Raw genomic sequence first — 22,891 nt, 5'->3', positions numbered from 1 at the left:
TGTCACATACACATGGTTAGCAGATGTTAATACGAGTGTAGCGAAATGCTTGTGCTTCTAGTTCCGACAATGCAGTGATAACCAACAAGTAATCTAACTAACAATTCCAAAACTACTGTCTTATACACAGTGTAAGGGGATAAAGAATATGTACATAAGGATATATGAATGTGTGATGGTACAGGGCAGCATACAGTAGACGGTATCGAGTACAGTATATACATATGAGATGAGTATGTAGACAAAGTGAACAAAGTGGCATAGTTAAAGTGGCTAGTGATACATGTATTACATAAGGATGCAGTCGATGATGTAGAGTACAGTATATACGTATGCATATGAGATTAATAATGTAGGGTAAGTAACATTATATAAGGTAGCATTGTTTAAAGTGGCTAGTGATATATTTTCATTTCCCATCAATTCCCATTATTAAAGTGGCTGGAGTTGGGTCAGTGTCAATGACAGTGTGTTGGCAGCAGCCACTCGATGTTAGTGGTGGCTGTTTAACAGTCTGATGGCCTTGAGATAGAAGCTGTTTTTCAGTCTCTCGGTCCCAGCTTTGATGCACCTGTACTGACCTCGCCTTCTGGATGATAGCGGGGTGAACAGGCAGTGGCTCGGGTGGTTGATGTCCTTGATGATCTTTATGGCCTTCCTGTAACATTGGGTGGTGTAGGTGTCCTGGAGGGCGGATAGTTTGCCCCCGGTGATGCGTTGTGCAGACCTCACTACCCTCTGGAGAGCCTTACGGTTGAGGGCGGAGCAGTTGCCGTACCAGGCGGTGATACAGCCCGCCAGGATGCTCTCGATTGTGCATCTGTAGAAGTTTGTGAGTGCTTTTGGTGACAAGCCAAATTTCTTCAGCCTCCTGAGGTTGAAGAGGCGCTGCTGCGCCTTCTTCACGACGCTGTCAGTGTGAGTGGACCAATTCAGTTTGTCTGTGATGTGTATGCCGAGGAACTTAAAACTTGCTACCCTCTCCACTACTGTTCCATCGATGTGGATAGGGGGTGTTCCCTCTGCTGTTTCCTGAAGTCTACAATCATCTCCTTAGTTTTGTTGACGTTGAGTGTGAGGTTATTTCCCTGACACCACACTCCGAGGGCCCTCACCTCCTCCCTGTAGGCCGTCTCGTCGTTGTTGGTAATCAAGCCTACCACTGTTGTGTCGTCCGCAAACTTGATGATTGAGTTGGAGCGTGCGTGGCCACGCAGTCGTGGGTGAACAGGGAGTACAGGAGAGGGCTCAGAACGCACCCTTGTGGGGCCCCGTGTTGAGGATCATCGGGGAGGAGATGTTGTTGCCTACCCTCACCACCTGGGGCGGCCCGTCAGGAAGTCCAGTACCCAGTTGCACAGGGCGGGGTCGAGACCCAGGGTCTCGAGCTTGATGACGAGCTTGGAGGGTACTATGGTGTTGAATGCCGAGCTGTAGTCGATGAACAGCATTTTCACATAGGTATTCCTCTTGTCCAGGTGGGTTAGTGCAGTGTGGTTGAGATTGCGTCGTCTGTGGACCTATTTGGGCGGTAAGCAAATTGGAGTGGGTCTAGGGTGTCAGGTAGGGTGGAGGTGATATGGTCCTTGACTAGTCTCTCAAAGCACTTCATGATGACGGAAGTGAGTGCTACGGGGCGGTAGTCGTTTAGCTCAGTTACCTTAGCTTTCTTGGGAACAGGAACAATGGTGGCCCTCTTGAAGCATGTGGGAACAGCAGACTGGTATAGGGATTGATTGAATATGTCCGTAAACACACCGGCCAGCTGGTCTGCGCATGCTCTGAGGGCGCGGCTGGGGATGCCGTCTGGGCCTGCAGCCTTGCGAGGGTTAACACGTTTAAATGTCTTACTCACCTCGGCTGCAGTGAAGGAGAGACCGCATGTTTTCGTTGCAGGCCGCGTCAGTGGCACTGTATTGTCCTCAAAGCGGGCAAAAAAGTTATTTAGTCTGCCTGGGAGCAAGACATCCTGGTCCGTGACTGGGCTGGATTTCTTCTTGTAGTCCGTGATTGACTGTAGACCATGCCACATGCCTCTTGTGTCTGAGCCGTTGAATTGAGATTCCACTTTTTCTCTGTACTGACGCTTAGCTTGTTTAATAGCCTTGCGGAGGGAATAGCTGCATTGTTTATATTCGGTCATGTTACCAGACACCTTGCCCTGATTAAAAGCAGTGGTTCGCGCTTTCAGTTTCACGCGAATGCTGCCATCAATCCACGGTTTCTGGTTAGGGAATGTTTTTATCGTTGCTATGGGAACGACATCTTCAACGCACGTTCTAATGAACTCGCACACCGAGTCAGCGTATTCATCAATATTTTTATCTGACGCAATATGAAACATGTCCCAGTCCACGTGATGGAAGCAGTCTTGGAGTGTGGAGTCAGCTTGGTCGGACCAGCGTTGGACAGACCTCCCTCTTTTTTTAAGTTTCTGTCTGTAGGCAGGGATCAACAAAATGGAGTCGTGGTCAGATTTTCCGAAAGGGGGGCGGGGCAGGGCCTTATATGCGTCGCGGAAGTTAGAGTAACAATGATCCAAGGTTTTACCACCCCTGGTTGCGCAATCGATATGCTGATAAAATGTAGGGAGTCTTGTTTTCAGATTAGCTTTGTTAAAATCCCCAGCTACAATGAATGCAGCCTCCGGATAAGTGGTTTCCAGTTTGCAAAGAGTTAAATAAAGTTCGTTCAGAGCCATCGATGTGTCTGCTTGGGGGGGATATATACGGCTGTGATTATAATCTAAGAGAATTCTCTTGGTAGATAATGCGGTCTACATTTGATTGTGAGGAATTCTAAATCAGGTGAACAGAAGGATTTGAGTTCCTGTATGTTTCTTTCATCACACCATGCCTCGTTAGTCATGAGGCATACGCCCCCGCCACTCTTCTTACCAGAAAGATGTTTGTTTCTGTCGGCGCGATGCGTGGAGAAACCCGTTGGCTGCACCGCCCGGATAGCGTCTTCCCAGTGAGCCATGTTTCGGTGAAGCATAGGACGTTACAGTCTCTGATGTCCCTCTGGAATGCTACCCTTGCTCGGATTTCATCAACCTTGTTGTCAAGAGACTGGACATTGGCAAGAAGAATGCTAGGTAGTGGTGCGCGATGTGTCCTGAGTCTGACCAGAAGACCGCTACGTTTCCCTCTTTTACGAAGTCGTTTTTTTGGGAGTCGCTGCATGCGATCCATTCCGTTGACCTGTTTGTAAGGCAGAACACAGGATCCGCGTCGCGGAAAACATATTCTTGGTCGTACTGATGGTGAGTTGACGCTGATCTTATATTCAGTAGTTCTTCTCGACTGTATGTAATGAAACCTAAGATGACCTGGGGTACTAATGTAAGAAATAACACGTAAAAAAACAAAAAACTGCATAGTTTCCTAGGAACGCGAAGCGAGGCGGCCATCTCTGTCGGCACCGGAAGTAAGAGAGCCTGCTGACACTTTAACAAACAAACCTACAGAAAAAGGAAAAACGCATAATAACCACAGCATAACCTTAAAGTATACACAAAGCTGTTATTTTAATCAAAAACTGCTCAATCTAAGTAGCCATAATAAAGGACATTGGATAACACTGAAAGTGGAAATGACAGCCCTTTAATTACTTTGCAGATGTGAAACAAGTGACTAATATTACATTCTAAGTTTATGCTACAAAACCAACTTTATAAGAGGTTTTAAAAATAGGTTCTATTTGACTCAACGTTCCATGACTTACACTAAGGCATTGTGGACAGAATAGATGGATGCAGTTCAATGCATGATTCATATAATTCACCAATACATTTCTTGCTAGTCCATAAAATATTGCCATCAGGTTGTAAATCACAGCTGGCCTGGCACATTGTTTGCTGCCTCCATTTGTGATGCACTGTTTCAATAACTCAATATTTTGGACAAAAAGGAACGAAATTGAACTAAAGCTGGGAATGTCAATACAATCAGACTAGCAAGGTCATTGATCTGAAGTGGGTGAGTGACTTGACTTTTTTTCCCCTCATTGTTTTTTTTGGTGGCTATACACAGCTAGAGATGCAGGTGTCATTTGGTTAGCTAGCAAGAACCTGAATGACTGTCAGCTAGCATATCTCTTTCCTTCGCAAATTCACTCTGGCTATCTAGCTACTCCGATTTCAGAGTACTCTCGTCTGAATGTGCCAGAGCTCATAACTGACGAATAACTGATGAATTTACAAATGTGCAACACCCGCTGAATATGACTGTGTCAGTAAACAAAGGCAGGCAAAAAAAACATTCTAGTTAGTAACGAATGCTCTGGATAACATGTAAACAGCCTAACCAGCTCAGTTAGGGTGAGTAAAATGGTCAGAGTGGGGTGTTCTCACAATTGTATCTGCGAGTAGCAAGCTAACTAATTTTAGCCAGTTCACTTGGGTACTTGGTTGGGACAAGCGTGCATTGGCTGCAGAAGGACGAGTAGACTACAATTCCCTGTTGCTTATCAGTGCAGCATTGACAGCCTTCTAGCTGAAAGTTGGAGAGGGTTTATCTTATGTTCCTTCGTTAGATTTTAGCACATCTTGCTCTGGCTGGCATTAGTTATTGTTGTTGTTGATGTGCATAACTGAGGGGGAGAGAGCCTACCTTTTCAGTTGTTTGATCAATAGGACTGTAAAGTTCCCCAAATGTAAGAGGACTCCCGTGGTATTTGCAGAAATCCATTCAGGTGTATTTTGTGACATTTAGTGAATGCGTTCTAATGATCTAAAGTTGCGCTGTTGCAACTGCCTGTAAACACACAGTCCAGTTCAAAGTGATTGATGGAAGACCTGTGTGGCAAATGGCTTGTTTGTATAAAGGCCTACTGTAGCTCTGACTGGCTATGGCGCACAGGTCTGCGTAAACTCCGGTCCTGGACGAGACATGTTTTTATTCAGTTTTATTTACTGCAGTGTCTTAATCGCTTTCCCACTCTATATTGCTATAGAATTTTCACAAATGCCTTACAATGAGGGGAAAAAAGTTTTTGATCCCCTGCTGATTTTGTACGTTTGCACACTGACAAAGAAATGATCCGTCTATAAATGTAATGGTAGGTTTATTTGAACAGTGAGAGACAGAATAACAACAAAAAAATCCAGAAAAACGCATATCAAAAATGTTAAATTGATTTGCTTTTTAATGAGTGAAATAAGTATATGACCCCTCTGCAAAACATGACTTTGCTTGGTGGCAAAACCCTTGTTGGCAATCAGAGGTCAGACGTTTCTTGTAGTTGTCCACCAGGTTTGCACACATCTCAGGAGGGATTTTATCCCACTCGTCTTTGCAGATCTTCCCCAAGTCATTAAGGTTTCGAGGCTGACGTTTGGTAACTCGAACCGTCAGCTACCTCCACAGATTTTCTATAGGATTAAGGTCTGGAGACTGGCTAGGCTACTCCAGGACCTTAATGTGCTTCTTCTTGAGCCACTCCTTTTTGTTGCCTTGGCTGAATTTTTTGGGTCATTGTCATGCTGGAATACCCATCCACGACCCATTTCCAATGCCCTGGCTGAGGGAAGGAGGTTCTCACCCAATATTTGACGGTACATGGCCCCTTCCATCATCCCTTTGATGCGGTGAAGTTGTCCTGTCCCCTGAAGCAGAAAAACACACCCAAAGCATAATTTTTCCACCTCCATGTTTGACGGTGGGGATGGTGTTCTTGGGGTCATAGGCAGCATTCCATCTCCTCCAAACACAGTGAATTGAGTTAATGCCAAAGAGCTCCATTTTGGTCTCATCTGACCACAACACTTTCACCCAGTTGTCCTCTGAATCATTCAGATGTTAATTGACAAACTTCAGACGGGCATGTATATGTGCTTTCTTGAGCAGGGGGACCTTGCGGGCGCTGCAGGATTTCAGTCCTTTGCGGCGTAGTGTGTTACCAATTGTTTTCTTGGTTACAATGGTCGCAGCTGCCTTGAGATCATTGACAAGATCCTCCTGTGTAGTTCTGGGCTGATTCCTCACTGTTCTCATGATCATTGCAACTCCACGAGGTGAGATCTTGCATGGAGCCCCAGGCCGAGGGAGATTGACAGTTCTTTTGTGTTTCTTCCATTTGCGAATAATCGCACCAACTGTTGTCACCTTCTCACCAAGCTGCTTGGCGATGGTCTTGTAGCCCATTCCAGCTGTGTGTAGGTCTACAATCTTGTCCCTGACATCCTTGGAGAACCCTTTGGTCTTGGCCATGGTGGAGAGTTTGGAATCTGATTGATTGCTTCTGTGGACAGGTGTCTTTTATACAGGTAACAAACTGAGATTAGGAGCACTCCCTTTAAGAGTGTGCTCCTAATCTCAGCTCGTTACCTATATAAAAGACACCTGGGAGCCAGAAATCTTTCTGATTGAGAGGTCAAATACTTATTTCCCTCATTAAAATGCAAATCAATTTATAACATTTTTTACATGCATTTTTCTGGATTTTTTTGTTATTCTGTCTCACTGTTCAAATAAACCTACCATTAAATGTATAGACTGATCATTTCTTTGTCAGTGAGCAAATGTACAAAATCAGCAGGGGATTAACATCTTTTTTTTCCCTCACTATATACGTAATAAAATGACCGTATCGAAGTGCTTGCTTGTCAGAAAATATAAAAAGTGTAATGTTCTTTCTGGGGGTGTATATGAACATATTTGAATAAGATTCCATGTTGCTAAAATGCTGTCAGTTCCACTTTAAAGTGGTTGTAAAGATACCAAAAAAATATTTGGTGCATGTGACCAGTTTGATTTGAAAGGGTTTATGATAGAGTTCGACCGATTTTATGATTTTTTTCAATGCCGATACTGATTTTATTGGAGGACCAAAAGTTGATACCGATTTTAATCGGCCGATTTAAATATAAAAAAAAAATAATTAAAAAAATATATATAAAAAAAGACATACACACACACACACACACACACACACACACACACACACATAAAGTGGGGCCCAAAAATATTTAGTCAGCCACCAATTGTGCAAGTTCTCCCACTTTAAAAAAATTACAGGCCTCATCTTTTTATCATAGGGACATGTCAACTATGACAGACAAAATGAAATAAATTCATAACAAATCCTACAATGTGATTTTCTGGATTTTTTTTTCTTCTCATTTTGTCTGTCATAGTTGAAGTGTGTCTATGATGAAAATTACAGTCCTCTCATATTTTTAAGTGGGAGAACTTGCACAATTGGTGGCTGACTAAATACTTTTTTGCCCCACTGTGTGTGTGTGTGTGTGTGTGTGTGTGTATATATATATATATATATATATATATATTTTTTTTTTGTTTGTTGTTGTAATAATGACAATTACAACAATACTGAATGGACACTTTTTTACATTTGAACTTAATATAATACATAACATCAATTTAGTCTCAAATAAATAATGAAACATGTTCAATTTGGTTTAAATAATGGAAAAACACAGTGTTGGAGAAAAGTAAAAGTGCAATATCTGCCATGAACAAAAGCTCCTTGCTCAGAACATGTGAATGCTAGTGGTTCTTTTTATTATGAGAATTCAATTATCCCAGTTAAGAAGTTGTAGTTATTATAGGAATTGTAGCACTAATTCTCTCTACCATTTGTATTTCAAATACCTTTGACCAGGGGTTCTTAAACTTTTTCAGCCTGGGACCCAAATGAGAAATTCTGTGTTTTCCTGGGACACAAGCTTATGCCTAAAAAATGCAATATAGACAAAAACAAATAACACTTAAATGTTTATTTTTCCCCATTTTAAAAACACTCTTACATACCTGTCTAGGTTGGAACTGTTGCTGTTAAAATACAATAAATCATTTAATTCTGAACTGGAATTAACGGATTGATCACATCACACAGATGTTTAATAAACTTATTAAGTAAAATGTAGTTGGTCATTAACAAGCAGCTGTTTTACTACTTTTATTGAAAGAAAACCGTGGACTATACTTGATTTGTTTCTTTCCTAGCGTTAGCATCTGCTAACATGCAGATACCCATAGACTTGCTGTCGATACCCATAGACTTGCTGTCGATACCCATAGACTCGCTGTCGATACCCATAGACTCGCTGTCGATACCCATAGACTCGCTGTCGATACCCATAGACTCGCTGTCGATACCCATAGACTCGCTGTCGATACCCATAGACTCGCTGTCGATACCCATAGACTCGCTGTCGATACCCATAGACTCGCTGTCGATACCCATAGACTCGCTGTCGATACCCATAGACTCGCTGTCGATACCCATAGACTCGCTGTCGATACCCATAGACTCGCTGTCGATACCCATAGACTCGCTGTCGATACCCATAGACTCGCTGTCATTGCGCTAATGCTAGCGCTAATGCTAAACTACCTCTAAGTTCCTTCATACGGGACACAGAGACATAAAAATGGTATCCACAAGTTCACATGACTCTGGTGAAGTAGATAAATGGCTTCATGGCCAAAATCCCGAAGTATCCCTTTAAAAGTTTCTGAGGTGTTTCATTCTTTTAGTTGAAGACATCATCATTGTGTAAAGTTGTTTTCTGTTATTAGAGATATTCTCTTCATATTCATACTTGATCAAAGTGAGGTTAAATTGTTATATGTTTACATAATAAGATTGCAAATGGAACTATTCAGGAGGTAGATATGACATGATGGTCCTTACCTCACACTTCACCTCCAACTCCCCTGCATCACTCTGCGTTCTGTGAGAGGCCAGTAAGGGTCTGTGATTAGTTTATGAACCCCTCACAATGCTCCAGTCCAGACTGTTTGCCTTTCCCCTATATTGCTGATTGTCTTTTATGGCCCTCCATGAGCCAGACCTCATGGTCTGTTCCATTAAGAGAAGGGCCCATCCAGTGTAGACACACACACCCTCTGAAGTGGGATTTACTACAGGTAACACACTGGAAGGAATGCAGAGATGCTCAAGCTGCTTTTCACACTGAAGTGCCACAATTCATGGGGATACTTTGAATTTGTGAAGCACCGTAGAACAATTTTAGCTCTTGTTTCTTTTACAGTTTAGAGACCGACTGTGTGTTTTTGGGACAGGCCACACAAAGGCTAAGGGAGAGTTCATCTATCCTGTACTTTCCTCCTCTTTTAGCTTTATTAGTTACATCGCTGTAGTCAGCCAGCCCACTAGAACTGATATGGGATAAACCTGAGCAATGCAAGGTTTACTTGCCCTAGAGTAATAGCCCAGACTAATAAACCGGATTGGTCTGTCTGCTTGATTGATGGATACAATTCAGATTTTAAATGTCAAGGCACCTCCAACACAGAGTCATTCGCTGCAATGGACTTACTGTACAGCTACAGCATAATGAAGATTACAGTCCAGGTATTTCCTGAGTTGCTCAGTGACGCAGATGCTATGCATTTTTTCAGAAGCACGCCAGAATGTGTCATCTGCTGCGGGAAGTGAATAATCTGTTTTAGCTGTCTAGTCATGTAGCCATGTACTCATCAGACTAGCTTGTAGTTAATAGATATGGCTGTCTAAGGTGTGTGCATACTAAACTTTGCTCAGATGTTTAGACCTTATGAATAATACAGGATGATGGAGATAAGGAGACTGCTGTTGAATGAGCCAGTGACGTCAAGAGGTGTCAAGATGCTGCATGAGTGATGTGGGTAGGACTAGGGAGCCTGTTCAAACATGACAGCCAAAGCCCCTGTGACTGTGTGATTGTGTGTCCATAGTTGAACCACATCAAAGGCATCTGAATTGAACAGTTTGAAATTGAGACCCTGACTGAGCCCCCCAAAAAGCTACAGTCCAAGTCAATAGTTTGGACACACCTACTCATTCCATGTTACTATTTTCTAGATTGTGGAATAACAGTGTAGACATCACAATTATGAAATGACTCGTATGGAATCATGTAACCAAAAAAGTGTTAAACACTCTTCAAAGTAGCCACCATTTGCCTTGATGACAGCTTTGCACACTCTTAGCGTTTTCTCAACCAGCTTCATGAGGTAGTCACTGGAATGCATTTCAATTAGTAGTTGTGCCTTGATAGAAGTTAATTTGTTGAATTTCTTTCCTCCTTAATGCGTTTGAGCCAATGAGTTGTGTTGTGCCAAGGTAGGGGTGGTATATAGAAGATAGCATTATTTGGTAAAACACCAAGTTCATATTGTGGCAAGAACAGCTCAAATATGCAAAGAGAAACAACAATCCATCATTACTTTAAGACATGAATGTCAGTCAATCCAGAAAAGGTCAAGAACTTTGACAGTTTCTTCAAGTGCTGTCCCAAAAACCATCAAGCGCTATGATGAAACTGGCTCTTGTGAGGACCGCCACAGGAAAGGAAGACCCAGAGTTACCTCTGCTGCAGAGGATAAGTTCATTCGATTTAACTGCACCTCAGATTGCAGCCCACATAAATGCTTCACAGAGTTCAAATAAGAGACCTGCCAAATTGCTACAGAGAAACCACTACTAAAAGACACCAATAAGAATAAGAGACTTGCTTGGGCCAAAAAACATGAGCAATGGACATTAGACTGGTGGAAATCTGTCCTTTGGTCTGATGAGTCCAAATTTGAGATTTTTGGTTCCAACCGTGTCTTTGTGAGATGCAGAGTAGGTGAACAATACCTCATAATGTGAAGGAAAAATGGCGCCGGAAGAAATGGCAGCAGTTTTAAGGCGCCCAGCCAATTGTGCTATTATGTGGGTGTTTTTTTTTGCGTTATTTAAAAAAACGTATTTTGTACATAATGTTCCTGCAACCGTATCTTACGGCAAAAAAGAGCTTCTGGATATCAGGACAGCGATCACTCACCTCAGATTAGAGGAGGACACACAAGACATTCTCCAAACACGCCACAGAGCTGATAACCCCGTTATTTGCAAGAGGAAGCGATGCAGGTACAGAGGACAATGAGCTGGATGCCTGGTCAGGACCTGGAGAAGGTGAGTGGAAAGCTGCCATTACCGTCAATACTACTCACCGACGTGAAATCATTGGACAATAAATTAGACGAGGTACGATCACGAATATCCTACCAACAGGACATCAAACTGTAATATCCTATGTTTCACGGAATCGTGGCTGAATGACAACATGGATAATCAGCTACCGGGATATACGCTGCACCAGCAAGATAGAACAGCACACTCCGGTAAGACGAGGGGGGGGGTGATCTGTGCATATTTGTAAACAACAGTTGGTGCACAAAATCTAAGGAAGTCTCTAGATTTTGCTTGCCTGAAGTAGAGTATATTGGGATAAATTGCAGGCCACACTACTTGCCTAGAGAATTTTCAGCTATACTTTTCGTGGTTGTTTATTTACCACCACAGACACATGCTGGAATTAAGACCGCACTCAGTCAGCTGTATAAGGAAATAAGCAAACAGGAAACCACTCACCCAGAGGCGTCACTCCTAGTGGCCGAAGACTTTAATGCAGGGAAACTTAAATAAGTTCTACCAAATTTCTATCAATATGTTAAACGTGCAACCAGAGGGAATAAAAATCTAGATCACCTGTACTCAACACACAGATACACGTACAAAGCTCTCCCTCACCCTCCATTTGGTAAATCCGACCACAACTCTAGCCTCCTGATTCCTGCTTACAAGCAAAAATTAAAGCAGGAGGCACCAGTGACTCGGTCTATAAAAAAAGTGGTCAGTTGAAGCAGATGCTAAACTACAGGACTGGAACATGTTCTGGGATTCTTCCAATGGCGTTGAGTACACATCAGTCACTGGCTTTATCAATAAGTGCATCGAGGACGTCATCTCCACAGTGGCTATACCGCAACCAGAAGCCATGGATTACTGGCAACATTCGCACTGAGCTTTCAAGGTGCGGGACTCCCCGCAAGAAATCCTGCTATGCCTTGCGACGAACCATCAAACAGGCAAAGTGTCAATACAGGGCTAAGATTGAATCATACTACACCGGCTCCGACGCTTGTCTTATGTGGCAGTACTGATGTCTTGAGATGTTGCTTCAATATATCCACATAATTTTCAGACCTCATGATGTCATCTATTTTGTGAATTACACCAGTCCTTCCTGCAGCAAAGCACCCCCACAACATGATGCTGCCACCCCTGTGCGTCACGGTTGGGATGATGTTCTTCGACTTACAAGCCTCCTCCTTTATCCTCCAAACATAACGATAGTCATTATGGCCAAACAGCACTATTTTTGTTTCATCAGACCAGAGGACATTTCTCCAAAAAAGTACGATCTTTGTCACCATGTGCAGTGTCAAACCGGAGTCTGGCTTTTTTTATGGTGGTTTTTGGACTAGTGGCTTCTTCCGTGCTGAGCGGCCTCTCAGGTTATGTCGATGTAGGACTCGCTTTACTGTGGAAATAGATACTTTTGTACCTGTTTCCTCCAACATCTTGACAAGGTCCTTTGCTGTTGTTCTGGGATTGATTTGCACTTTTCACATCAAAGTACGTTCATCTCTAGGAGACGGAATGCGGCTGCGTGATCCCATGGTGTTTATATTTGCATATTATTGTTTGTACAGATGGACGTGGTACCTTCAGGCATTTGGAAATTGCTCCCAAAGATGAACCAGACTTGTGGAGGTCTACAATTTTTTTTCTAAGGTCTTGGCTGATTTCTTTTGATTTCAAGCAGAGGCACTGAGTGTGAAGGTAGGCCTTGAAATACAGGTACCATATACAGAAATACAGTGTAGACATTGCTGTAAATGACTATTGTCGCTGGAAATGGCCGATAAATTATTATTATTTTTATTTTTAAATGGAATATCTACATGGGCATACAGAGGCCCATTATCAGCAACCATCACTCTTGTGTTCCAATGGCACATTGTGTTAGCTTATCTAAGTTTATCATTTTAAAAGGCTAGTTGATCATTAGAAAACCCTTTTGCAATTGTGTTAGCACAGTTGACAACTGTTGTCCTGATTTAAAGAAGCAATACAACTGGCCTTCTTTAGACTAGTTGAGTATCTGGAACATCAGACTTTCTCCTGAAACTCGTCAGTCTTTTCTTGTTCTAAGAAATTAAGGCTATTCCATGCGAGAATTTGCCAAGAAACTGAAGATCTCGTACATCGCTGTGTACTATTCCCTTCACAGAACAGCTCCAGCTGGTTCTAACCAGAGTAGAAAGAGGAGTAGGAGGCCCTGGTGCACAATTGAGCAAGAGGACAATTACATTTGAGTATCTAGTTTGAGAAACAGATGTCTCACAAGTCCTCAACTGGCAGCTTCATTAAATAGTACCTGCAAAACTCCAGTCTCAACAGTGAAGAGGCAACTCTGGGATGCTGGCCTTGTAGGCAAGAGTTCCTCTGTCCAGTGTCTGTGTTCTTTTGCCCATCTTAATCTTTTATTATTATTGGCTAGTCTGAGAGATGGCTTTTCGTTTGCAACTCTGCCTGGAAGAGTTAAATAAACAAACAAACATATGGTTGGAAATGTGTCCACGGGCTAACACCCTATAGGGTCGCCAGTTGCCCATCCCAGAGCTAAGTTCTTTTGAAAATATACATTGATAATGGTCATTTCAGCTTTTGCATAGGTTATTTCACCTTTCAGCGCAATTATCATTTTAGTTTTGTCGGCCTACATCCTAAGGTTCTATGCAAAATAGGGGGGAGATGACGGTACACTACATGTTACAGTATGTATTCCACGGGCCAGTGCTTGATAGGATAGCCTTGTTCGAGCTTCAGGTAAATTTACCTGTCATACTGTTTGTGGGCGAGTGTCCTGTCAGATTTGAATATATGGTCAACTTTAGTTTGCATGAAGTCTGAATTTGCATATTTTGACAGCTTTGAGGCCTAAAGGAAGGTTGAACTGATACTAAACGCAAGCCCAGGTTTCATCCTAATAATCTGTCCTTTGATAAACATTTCTTTATCTTCTGACCTTATTTTTCAACCAGTTTCATTTGCTTGTTTGTGTCATGCTAAACCGGAATTACAGTTCAAACCAGTCTTCTTTCAATCCAGCTCACACATGCTTTCAAACTAGTCTCCTCTTCAAAGCTCACAGATGATTTCAGAAAGAAATGTCTTGTAAATCCTTGAATGGGAGCGCCTAGGACACGTCTTAATATATTATTGTAGCTCTCCCCCAACCCGCCAGAAACATGATGAGCTGGAAAAACAAACAAACCTGTGTTATGTTGTTTCCAGCACTCTGATGGCTTTATCATCATCACACGTGACTATGGAACAGAAGCGATGTTGAAAAATGGCACCCTGTTCTCCATGTAGTGCAGTATTGACCACAGCCCTTTGGGCCCTGTTAAAAAGTAGTGCAAAGGGGTGCCATTTGGGATGTAGACAGAGACATGTCCAGTATGAGAGAGCTTCCTGTCATCACATTATTCAACTGGAAAGTATTATGTGGAATATTATCTATATTGCGTTCGGGAAAGTATTCAGACCCCTTGACTTTTTCCACATTTTGCTACGTTACAGCCTTATTCTAAAATGGATAAAAAAAGGTTTTTAAATCCTCAATCTACTCACAGTACCCCATAATGACAAAGCGAAAAACCATCAACCCCGACCAACCATCCTCCTTTCGTTTTTTACCTTAAGTAACCTTCTGTCTTATGTAACCATGCTAAACGTAACATATCATACTAATTTGAATGTCCAGGAGTTACCTTTCCTATATTAAATTTAGTCTATGAGACCAGGTTGCCCACTCAATCTTAATTGGCTCCTTAGTTGCTGGAACGCCACTAGGCACAGATGGTATTTGGTTTTGCTTTCCAATGTGTACAGTGCCTTCAGAAAGTATGGATTAAATAACAACAACATCCTCAGAAATCTACACCAAATACCCAATAATGATGAAGCAAAAACAGGTTTTTAGAAATGTTTGCAAATTTATTACACCTTATTTACATACGTATTCAGACCCTTTGCTATGAGACTCGAAATTGAGCTTAGGTGCATCCTCTTTCCATTGATCATCCTTGAGATGTTTCTACGACTTGATTGGAATCCACCTGTGGTAAATTCAATTGATTGGACATGATTTGGACATGAAAGGCACACACCTGTCTGTATAAAACCAAGCCATGAGGTCAAAGGAATTGTCCTTGGGCTCCAACACAGGATTGTGTTGAGGCACAGATGATCTGGGGAAGGGTACCAAAAGATTTCTGCAGTATTGAAGGTCCCCAAGAACCCTGTGGCCTCCATTTTTAAATGGAAGTTTGGAACCGCCAAGACTCTTCCTAAAGCTGGCCGCCTAGCCAAACTGAACAATCGGGGAGAAGGGCCGATGGTCACTGACAGCTTCAGAGTTCCTCTGTGGAGATAGGAGAACGTTCATCTCTGCAGCACTCCACCAATCAGGCCTTTATGGTAGAGTGGCCAGACGGCAGCCACTCCTCAATAAAAGGCACATGACAGCCCGCTTGGAGCTTGCCAAAAGGCACCTAAAGGACTCTGACCATGAGAAACAATATTCTCAGGTCTTATGAAACCAAGATTGAACTCTTTGGCCAGAATGCCAAGCGTCACGTCTGGAGGAAACCTGGCACCATCCCTACGGTGAAGCATGGTGGTGGTAGCATCATGCTGTGGGGATGTTTTTCAGTGGCAGTTACTGGGAGACTAGTCATGATTGAGGGAAAGATGAACAGAGCAAAGTACAGAGAGATTGTTGATGAATACCTGCTCCAGAGTACTCAGGACCTCACTGGGGCGAAGGTTGACCTTCCAACAGGACAACAAACCTAAGCACACAGCCAAGACAACGCAGGAGTGGCTTCAGGACAAGTATCTGAATGTCCTTGAGTGGCCTAGCCAGAGCCCGGACTTGAACCCGATCTAACACCTCTGGAGAGACCTGAAAATAGCTGTGCAGCGACGCTCCCCATCCAACCTGACAGAGCTTGAGAGGATCTGCAGAGAAGAATGGGACAAACTTCCCAAATAAATAAAATAAAATGTTATTTGTCACATACACATTTAGCGTCCTATCCAAGAAGACTCAAGGCTGTAATCGCTGCCAAAGGTGCTTCAACAAAGGACTGAGTAAAGTGTCTGAGTAAAAGATCTGCAATCTTTTTTAATAAAAAAATGAGAGTAACTAACATTTTGAAATATGACATGTTTAACATTGAGGTCTGTTTGTCATTTTAATATTTTCGAGGAGTAGGCATTTATCGTAGAGAAATCGGAACCGTCTTCACCACTAGTGTATTCGTGGCCCCTCAATGACACTGAAGTCGAGGGAATAATCAGGAAACATCCCAAGTGTCCTATTAGCTAGATTTTTAGAGTGGAATCATTTGCGTAGTTGTCCTTTCAGGGACTCTGCTGCATGGAGGATGACAATTTCCCAAGACTTCCTGTGCCGTTGGTTTGAGGCCCATGCCTGATGGTGGTCTATTTCTGGTCCCCGTTCACCACACTTATCAGCTGTGATGTCGACGTATGTTGAGGGTCTAATTCGGGCTGTGCGCTGCCTGAGTATGAGGGCATACCTAACCCTGTTTTGGGACAGCATTTATTCAAGGCTACAGACCCAGAGCGTCTCAAACTTTTCCCTTTGTCTCTCTTCCTACAATAATCGGCCACACTGACTTGTATTGTGTAAGATTGTAACTTATGTTAATGGTGTAACTGATTCTTTCTCTAAGTTTATGTTGCAAAAGGAGCCACATTGTTCTGATGACGTTAAGTGCATAGTAGAACAAAGACTTGGGAACGTCAGTGATCTCATTCCCCTCATGTTTAATTTGGGCTTATTATCAGAGATCATTTCTCATAGTATAAACCTTTTGTCTTCATCTTGGCAGCATAACCCACGTTTTTACATTGTAGGACTCGTGTTGCTATGGCAAACTCAAATATGTGTACCCTAAGTGCAGGGAAAGAACACTGGTATGATCCTCTGCTGGGAGGTCCAATGGGAATTGTACCGATCTGGTCCTTGGTTGTGATTCTAACAAGGGGGATTTCCTAGAAGTTAGGTCATTTGACCCCAGCACACAGTTCGTTTGGACTACTAGGTATTACTGCCTTCTTATCAACACAGTTGATTTGACTAAAAGGATATCTCTGCCATTGTGTGTCCCATGTTTCATATTGACAATTCATATGTACTGTATGACAACTCTCCAAACCGCCATGCCTTTAGCAAGGCACACATACTGTTGAAGCCAGGCAGTCATCTCCTTCTGACCTTTTTGGATTCTCAAACCCTTACGTCATGAATAACGTGACATTGAGGTGTAGTAATGTTGGTACACCTTGTCCTCTACCCCCCTTCTCTGTGTCAGTGTTTATGATGGTGTTTGGCCGTTGCCACAGTGCAACACCATCAGTCCATATGGGGCTGAAGGGAGAGAGCGTGGTGTGTGCCCCTCACACCAGCCCTTCGGTCGACTGGCAGTCAGTCAGCCAGCCCAGCCAGTCAGTCTGTCAGGCACTCCCTGGAGTGTTAGGACTGGGCAGTCAGTCAGGTGATAGGTAGCTAGCGCTGGAGCTAAGACAGCTGCACAAGGCTCTGCTTACTCTCTGTCTGTCCCCTTCTGCCTGCCTGGGCCTTGAGCTTGTCCTTCGTCTGCCTGTCTGCTAATATTTATCCGGGCTGGACCCACGACACAGAAACACGAATGTACATCCAGGGAGAGGGAGTATGATCCTCGGCCACACGGTCCAATGGGAATTGTACTGATCTGGTCCTTAGTTATGATTCTAACAAGGTGGATTTCCCACAAGGTAGGTCCTCTGACACTAGCAGACAGTCAGTTTGGACTACTAGGTAAACTGCCTCTTTATTAACACTGAGTTGATTTGACATTGAAAAGGATATCTCTAGCACAGACTGATGACTGTGTGTCTGTTTACTGCCTTACTAGGAAAGGAGGTGTGGTGAGTTACTATGAGCTCACGTTGTGATGGTGTGTACGGTATGTCTGCTATTTTCAGGGACTGATAGTTTGAGGGTGTTTTTTATTTTGGCTGGTTTCATCAGGAAAGGTTCAGACTTGGTAATGATACAGCGTAAGCAGAATACCACATTGGATTGAAGTAAAATATTGTTATGAGTAGTTTTGTCAAGTGTTTTTAGTTTAGGACACCAGTGAGGACCTGTTAAGGTTCCATCATGATTTGGGTTTTTCATGACAAAAGCTCTGTCCAAAATCATTGAGGCATCTTTGAGTGGTGGGAAAGTGAGTGGTGACATTGGAGTGGTTCTCTTTGCTCATTGTGGTTTGTGTGATTTTTTTTTCCCAGTGGCCAATACTGAAACCCATCCTGTTGCTGCTAATTAGACAGCATTCTCTGGGTGAGCAATTTCCCACAGGCCAGCTGTGTTTTAGCTTCATTAGCTGAAACTGAGCTTGGTCAAGGGTTTGGACAACAGTACTGGGAATCTATCACAGATCCCTTTTTAAATACCTTTTTAAATACGTACTTTACTAAGAAGAGGCACATTTACATGTGAGTTTGTATTGAGAGTTTGACTACCATCTTAATTATAGGTCAAAGTTAAAGACAGTGATTTTTGTATGTAAGAAGTGGTAGTTCTAGTTGTTGTAGTAGGATAAATCCATATGAATTCCATAACATCTTCACAGCATCCTTTTTGATTTAAACAAACATTTCCATGCATGTTTGCCCATGGATGAAGTGGTCAGAAAGTAACTTTTAGACCTGAATGCCAAAACATTCAGGAGATAAAGGTGCTCAAAGTTGACCCATTTTGCGCACCAAATTGCAGTGGTCTGAAGGGATAGGTCCATTCTATGGATTATATTTCTATGATTGAGCATGTTATGTCTCAACTGATGGCGGGCACAAAACGAAAACCTCAGATTATTTCTAAGCTACAATTTATGAGAATATGAAAAATGAGACTTTACGCATTTTTTGATCATTGACAATTAAGCTTAATAAATTACATAAATTGTAAAAGAACAGTTTGACAACCCTGTTTGGATGTCTCCATGGTATGGTAGGGGCGGCAGGGTAGCCTAGTGGTTAGAGTGTTGGACTAGTAACCGAAAGGTTGCAAGTTCGAATCCCCGAGCTGACAAGGTACAAATCTGTCGTTCTGCCCCTGAACAGGCACTTAACCCACTGTTCCTAGGCCGTCATTGAAAATAAGAATTTGTTCTTAACTGACTTGCCTAGTTAAATAAAGGTTAAAAAAAAACTCACTTTCTGACCTTCTTCCATGGGCAATCGGAAAGTTTTGTTTATATCAAAAGGGATGCTGTGAAGATGTTATTGAATTCAAATGGATTTACCCTATTGTAATTTTAGTAGCAGAAGTAGTAGTTGGTTTATAGGTTTACTGATTTAGCAGTAGAGTAGAATCATAAACATATCATCCATTTCACAAGACATAACATATACTGCACATAGTGTACATTGCAGTTCTTTTTTGGCTTTATTGGTGGCTTAAATGATGAGGTCTTGATAGCACAGGCCATTTGTAGCTTGTCTTCAGAGTTTTGTGATGGATGGAACAGAGTTGAAATAAAATATCTGAATGTGATGTTGAGTTGGAAGAAATTATGGGTAACAAGGAATACCATTGCATTTCTGTTCATTCACCAAACTTGCTGGGTTTTCACAACACTGTACCACTGTGTGATGTTTTAAAGAATGTTGTATCAATACCAAATGTCTGAGTTTAATTTTGACAACCATGGAATCAATCATGATGACATACTGAGATTTACTGAATTCTGAAGCCAGTCCACTTGCATTGAGAGCAATCGTCTAAGCAGAAAGTATTTTATTCCTACTCTTATGGGTAAAAATAAAAGCTATGCATGAAGCCTCTTTGGTTATAAGAGTCCCACCTAGTTGACAGATATTTAGGAGACCTCATGAGGTGTCAGTGGCTACTGTGTCACATGCAGTTGTTTTAATATTTTATAGATGATCAATCCATATATAATCTCGACCTACATGCTTTTGACAATGATTTCACATGAGCCCTATTTCACAGGATATGCCGAAATACTTATAACCACATATAACCACACATTTTTGTTCAGTTATTTAATTAACCAACATGTTATTTAATTCACAAGTGAACATACGTTATGCTTTTGGAGCACAATAACAGGTTGTTAAAAAATATGCCTAGAAGTTGGGCAATTAAAAGCATCTAGGTGCCAATGTTAACTTTGTGTTGAATGAAAATTATAGACCCTTCAAATGTTTTATGCAACATTATCGGCACGTTTTTGGATGCCAAACTGCCAAAGCGTTGTTAAATGTTAGTGACGAGTGTGTTGATTTAACGGTAATATTATAGGACCTTTTCTGAGATGCTTTGTGGATACGGGCCCAGAATCGTGAGCAGCAGTCATGTGTTGACTTGTGAATGTAGCATTGAATGTCAAGCATTTTAATAGGAGCGAGTGGCATGAGGGATGGAGGCATATGTCCGTCCCAGCCTGACAGACGCCACAGTGTTTGGAGTGCAGCGAGGCAAGCCGGTAGTGACGCACGCTGGGCCTGACACAGCCCTCATAGCTCCATGTGACAAGATGCCAGTTGCTTGTCTGGATAGCTTGTGTGAAGCACATATGGGCATGGTAAGGTTGGTTGTCTAACAGCCTCCTTCCCTGTGAGAGCCTGATATACCCTGGCTCTGGCTGCCATAAACAGAACTGATTTGTGTGAACACTGGTGTTGTTTGTGTAAACACTGGCGCCTTCAAACCAAGGTTTTAATATACTGCTTTGTCTGTTTAGTTCATATTAGATTAGCTTTTTTTAAACAAAAGCCTAGGCTGTATGTAATGTAGTAGTATTGTGTCTGCCCATAAACTACGACTCTGCTGTTTGTGCAATTGCCAGTATCTGGCTTGAATTGAGGATGATAAACTAGAGGTCGATGTCCGACTCATCCTATGTCTCTCTCCCAGACAAATGAAACAACTTCTTTGCGCACTTTGAGGACAATACAGTGCCGCCGACATGGCCCACTTACCAAAGACTGTGGGCTCTCCTGCAACGCGGCTGACGTGAATAAAACATTTTAAACATGTTAACCCGTGCAAAGCTGCTGGCCCAGATGGCATCCCTAGCCGCGTCCTCAGAGCATCCGCAGACCAGCTGGCCGGTGCATTTATGGACATATTCAATGAATCCCTATCCCAGTCTGCTGTTCCCACATGCTTCAAGATGGCCACCATTGTTCCTGTTCCTGTTCCCAACTAAACTAAATGACTATCGCCCGTAGCACTCACTTCTGTCATCATGAAGTGCTTTGAGAGAATAGTCAAGGATCATATCACCTCCACCTTACTTGATACCATAGACCCACTCCAATTTGCTTACCGCCCCAATAGGTCCACAGACGATGCAATCGCCGTCACACTTCACACTGCCCTATCCCATCTGGACAGGAGGAATAACTATGTAAGAATGCTGTTCATTGACTACAGCTCAGCATTCAACACCATAGTACCCTCCAAACTCATCATTAAGCTTGAGACCCTGGGTCTCGATCCGGCCCTGTGCAGCTGGGTCCTGGACTTCCTGACAGGCCACCCCCAGGTGGTGAAGGTAGGAAACAACATCTCCACCCCGCTGATACTCAACACTGGGGCCCCACAAGGGTGTGTTCTCAGCCCTCTCCTGTAATCCCTGTCACCCATGACTGCGTGGCCATGCACGCCTCCAACTCAATCATCAAGTTTGCAGATTACACTACAGCAGTAGGCTTGATTACCAACAACGACAAGACTGCCTACAGGGAGGTGGTGAGGGCCCTCTGAGTGTGGTGTCAGGACAATAACCTCTCACTCAACGTCAACAGAACAAAGGAGATGATTGTGGACTTCAGGAACCAGCAGAGTGAGCACCCCCCTATCCACATCGACGGGACAGTCCTGGAGAAGGTGGAACATTTTAAGTTCCTCGGTGTACACATCATGGACAAACTGAAATGGTCCACCCACACAGACAGCGTGGTGAAGAAGGCACAGCAGCTCCTCTTCAACCTCAGGAGGCTGAAGAAATATGACTTGTCACCTAAAACCCTCACTGTGAACCCTGCTATCATCCAGTACAGGTACATCAAAGCTGGGACCAAGAGACTGAAAAACAGCTTCTATCTCAAGGCCATCAGACTGTTAAACAGCCATCACTAACGTAGACTCAAATCACTGGCCGCTTTAATAAATGTTTTTAATAATGGTATCACTAGTCAATTTAGATAATGCCACTTTAATAATGTTTACATATCCTACATTACTTATCTCATGTGTATATACTGTATTTTATATCATCTATTGCATCTTGCACGGCCATCACACATCCATATAATTATATGTACATATTCTTATTCTATCCCCTTGCATTATGTGTGTGTGTGTGTGTGTGTGTATATATATATATAAGGTAGTCGTTGTGAATTTGTTAGATATTACTGCACTGTCAGAACTAGAAGCACAAGCATTTAGCTACACTCGCATTAACATCTGATAACCATGTGTATATTTCAAATATACAATTTGATTTGACACTGATTCAGCCCCATACATTATGATGGAATAGATTACTCTCAATCAATAAAAGAATAGTGAAGTAGGACAATGTCCAATCTGTGTCAGCATACTGTATCATTAGCTGCCACATAAACACAATTGGATAACACTCCGCTAACAGACACAGGGAGCAGCCAGTATTAACAATAACACTGTCAAACTTTGGCAAGGCTTCTCTTCTCAAAGATAATCAAGCGGAATAGACGTGCTTTGATGTGTCAACAAAATCTTTGGCACGTTTTCTTGTCTCATAGTTCATACAACTGACTTGAACCCTTTACACTGCTACCTGTATACAGGTTGAAAATGGCAGATTGGGGTACTAAGTGGAATGTGGTGGCTGTACAGTAACATGCTATAATGGGTTTTGACTGA

General features: G+C 42.6%; 1 protein-coding gene across 12 annotated transcripts in view; it reads left to right on the top strand.

Annotated features, from left to right (window-relative positions):
- Positions 1-22,891, top strand: part of LOC118402140 (high affinity cAMP-specific 3',5'-cyclic phosphodiesterase 7A-like) — a 52,821-nt gene that overhangs the window by 4,591 nt on the left and 25,339 nt on the right. For 2 of the 12 annotated variants that reach the window (XM_035800082.2, XM_035800081.2), the window contains exon 1: positions 17,471-17,718. The exons of 8 other annotated variants lie outside the window; for them this stretch is intronic. In XM_035800082.2, the coding sequence (XP_035655975.2) occupies positions 17,659-17,718 (60 nt within the window). In that variant the 5' untranslated portion in view covers positions 17,471-17,658. Of the gene's footprint in view, positions 1-17,469; positions 17,719-22,891 lie in introns of those variants that run through there. 2 more of the 12 variants (XM_035800080.2, XM_035800083.2) reach the window with 2 other exon arrangements.

The sequence above is a fragment of the Oncorhynchus keta genome, chromosome 23 (genome assembly GCF_023373465.1).
Source record: "Oncorhynchus keta strain PuntledgeMale-10-30-2019 chromosome 23, Oket_V2, whole genome shotgun sequence".
Lineage (NCBI taxonomy): Eukaryota > Metazoa > Chordata > Actinopteri > Salmoniformes > Salmonidae > Oncorhynchus > Oncorhynchus keta.
The sequence above is the reverse complement of the archived record's forward strand: the minus strand, read 5'-3'. Positions and strand labels throughout refer to the sequence as shown.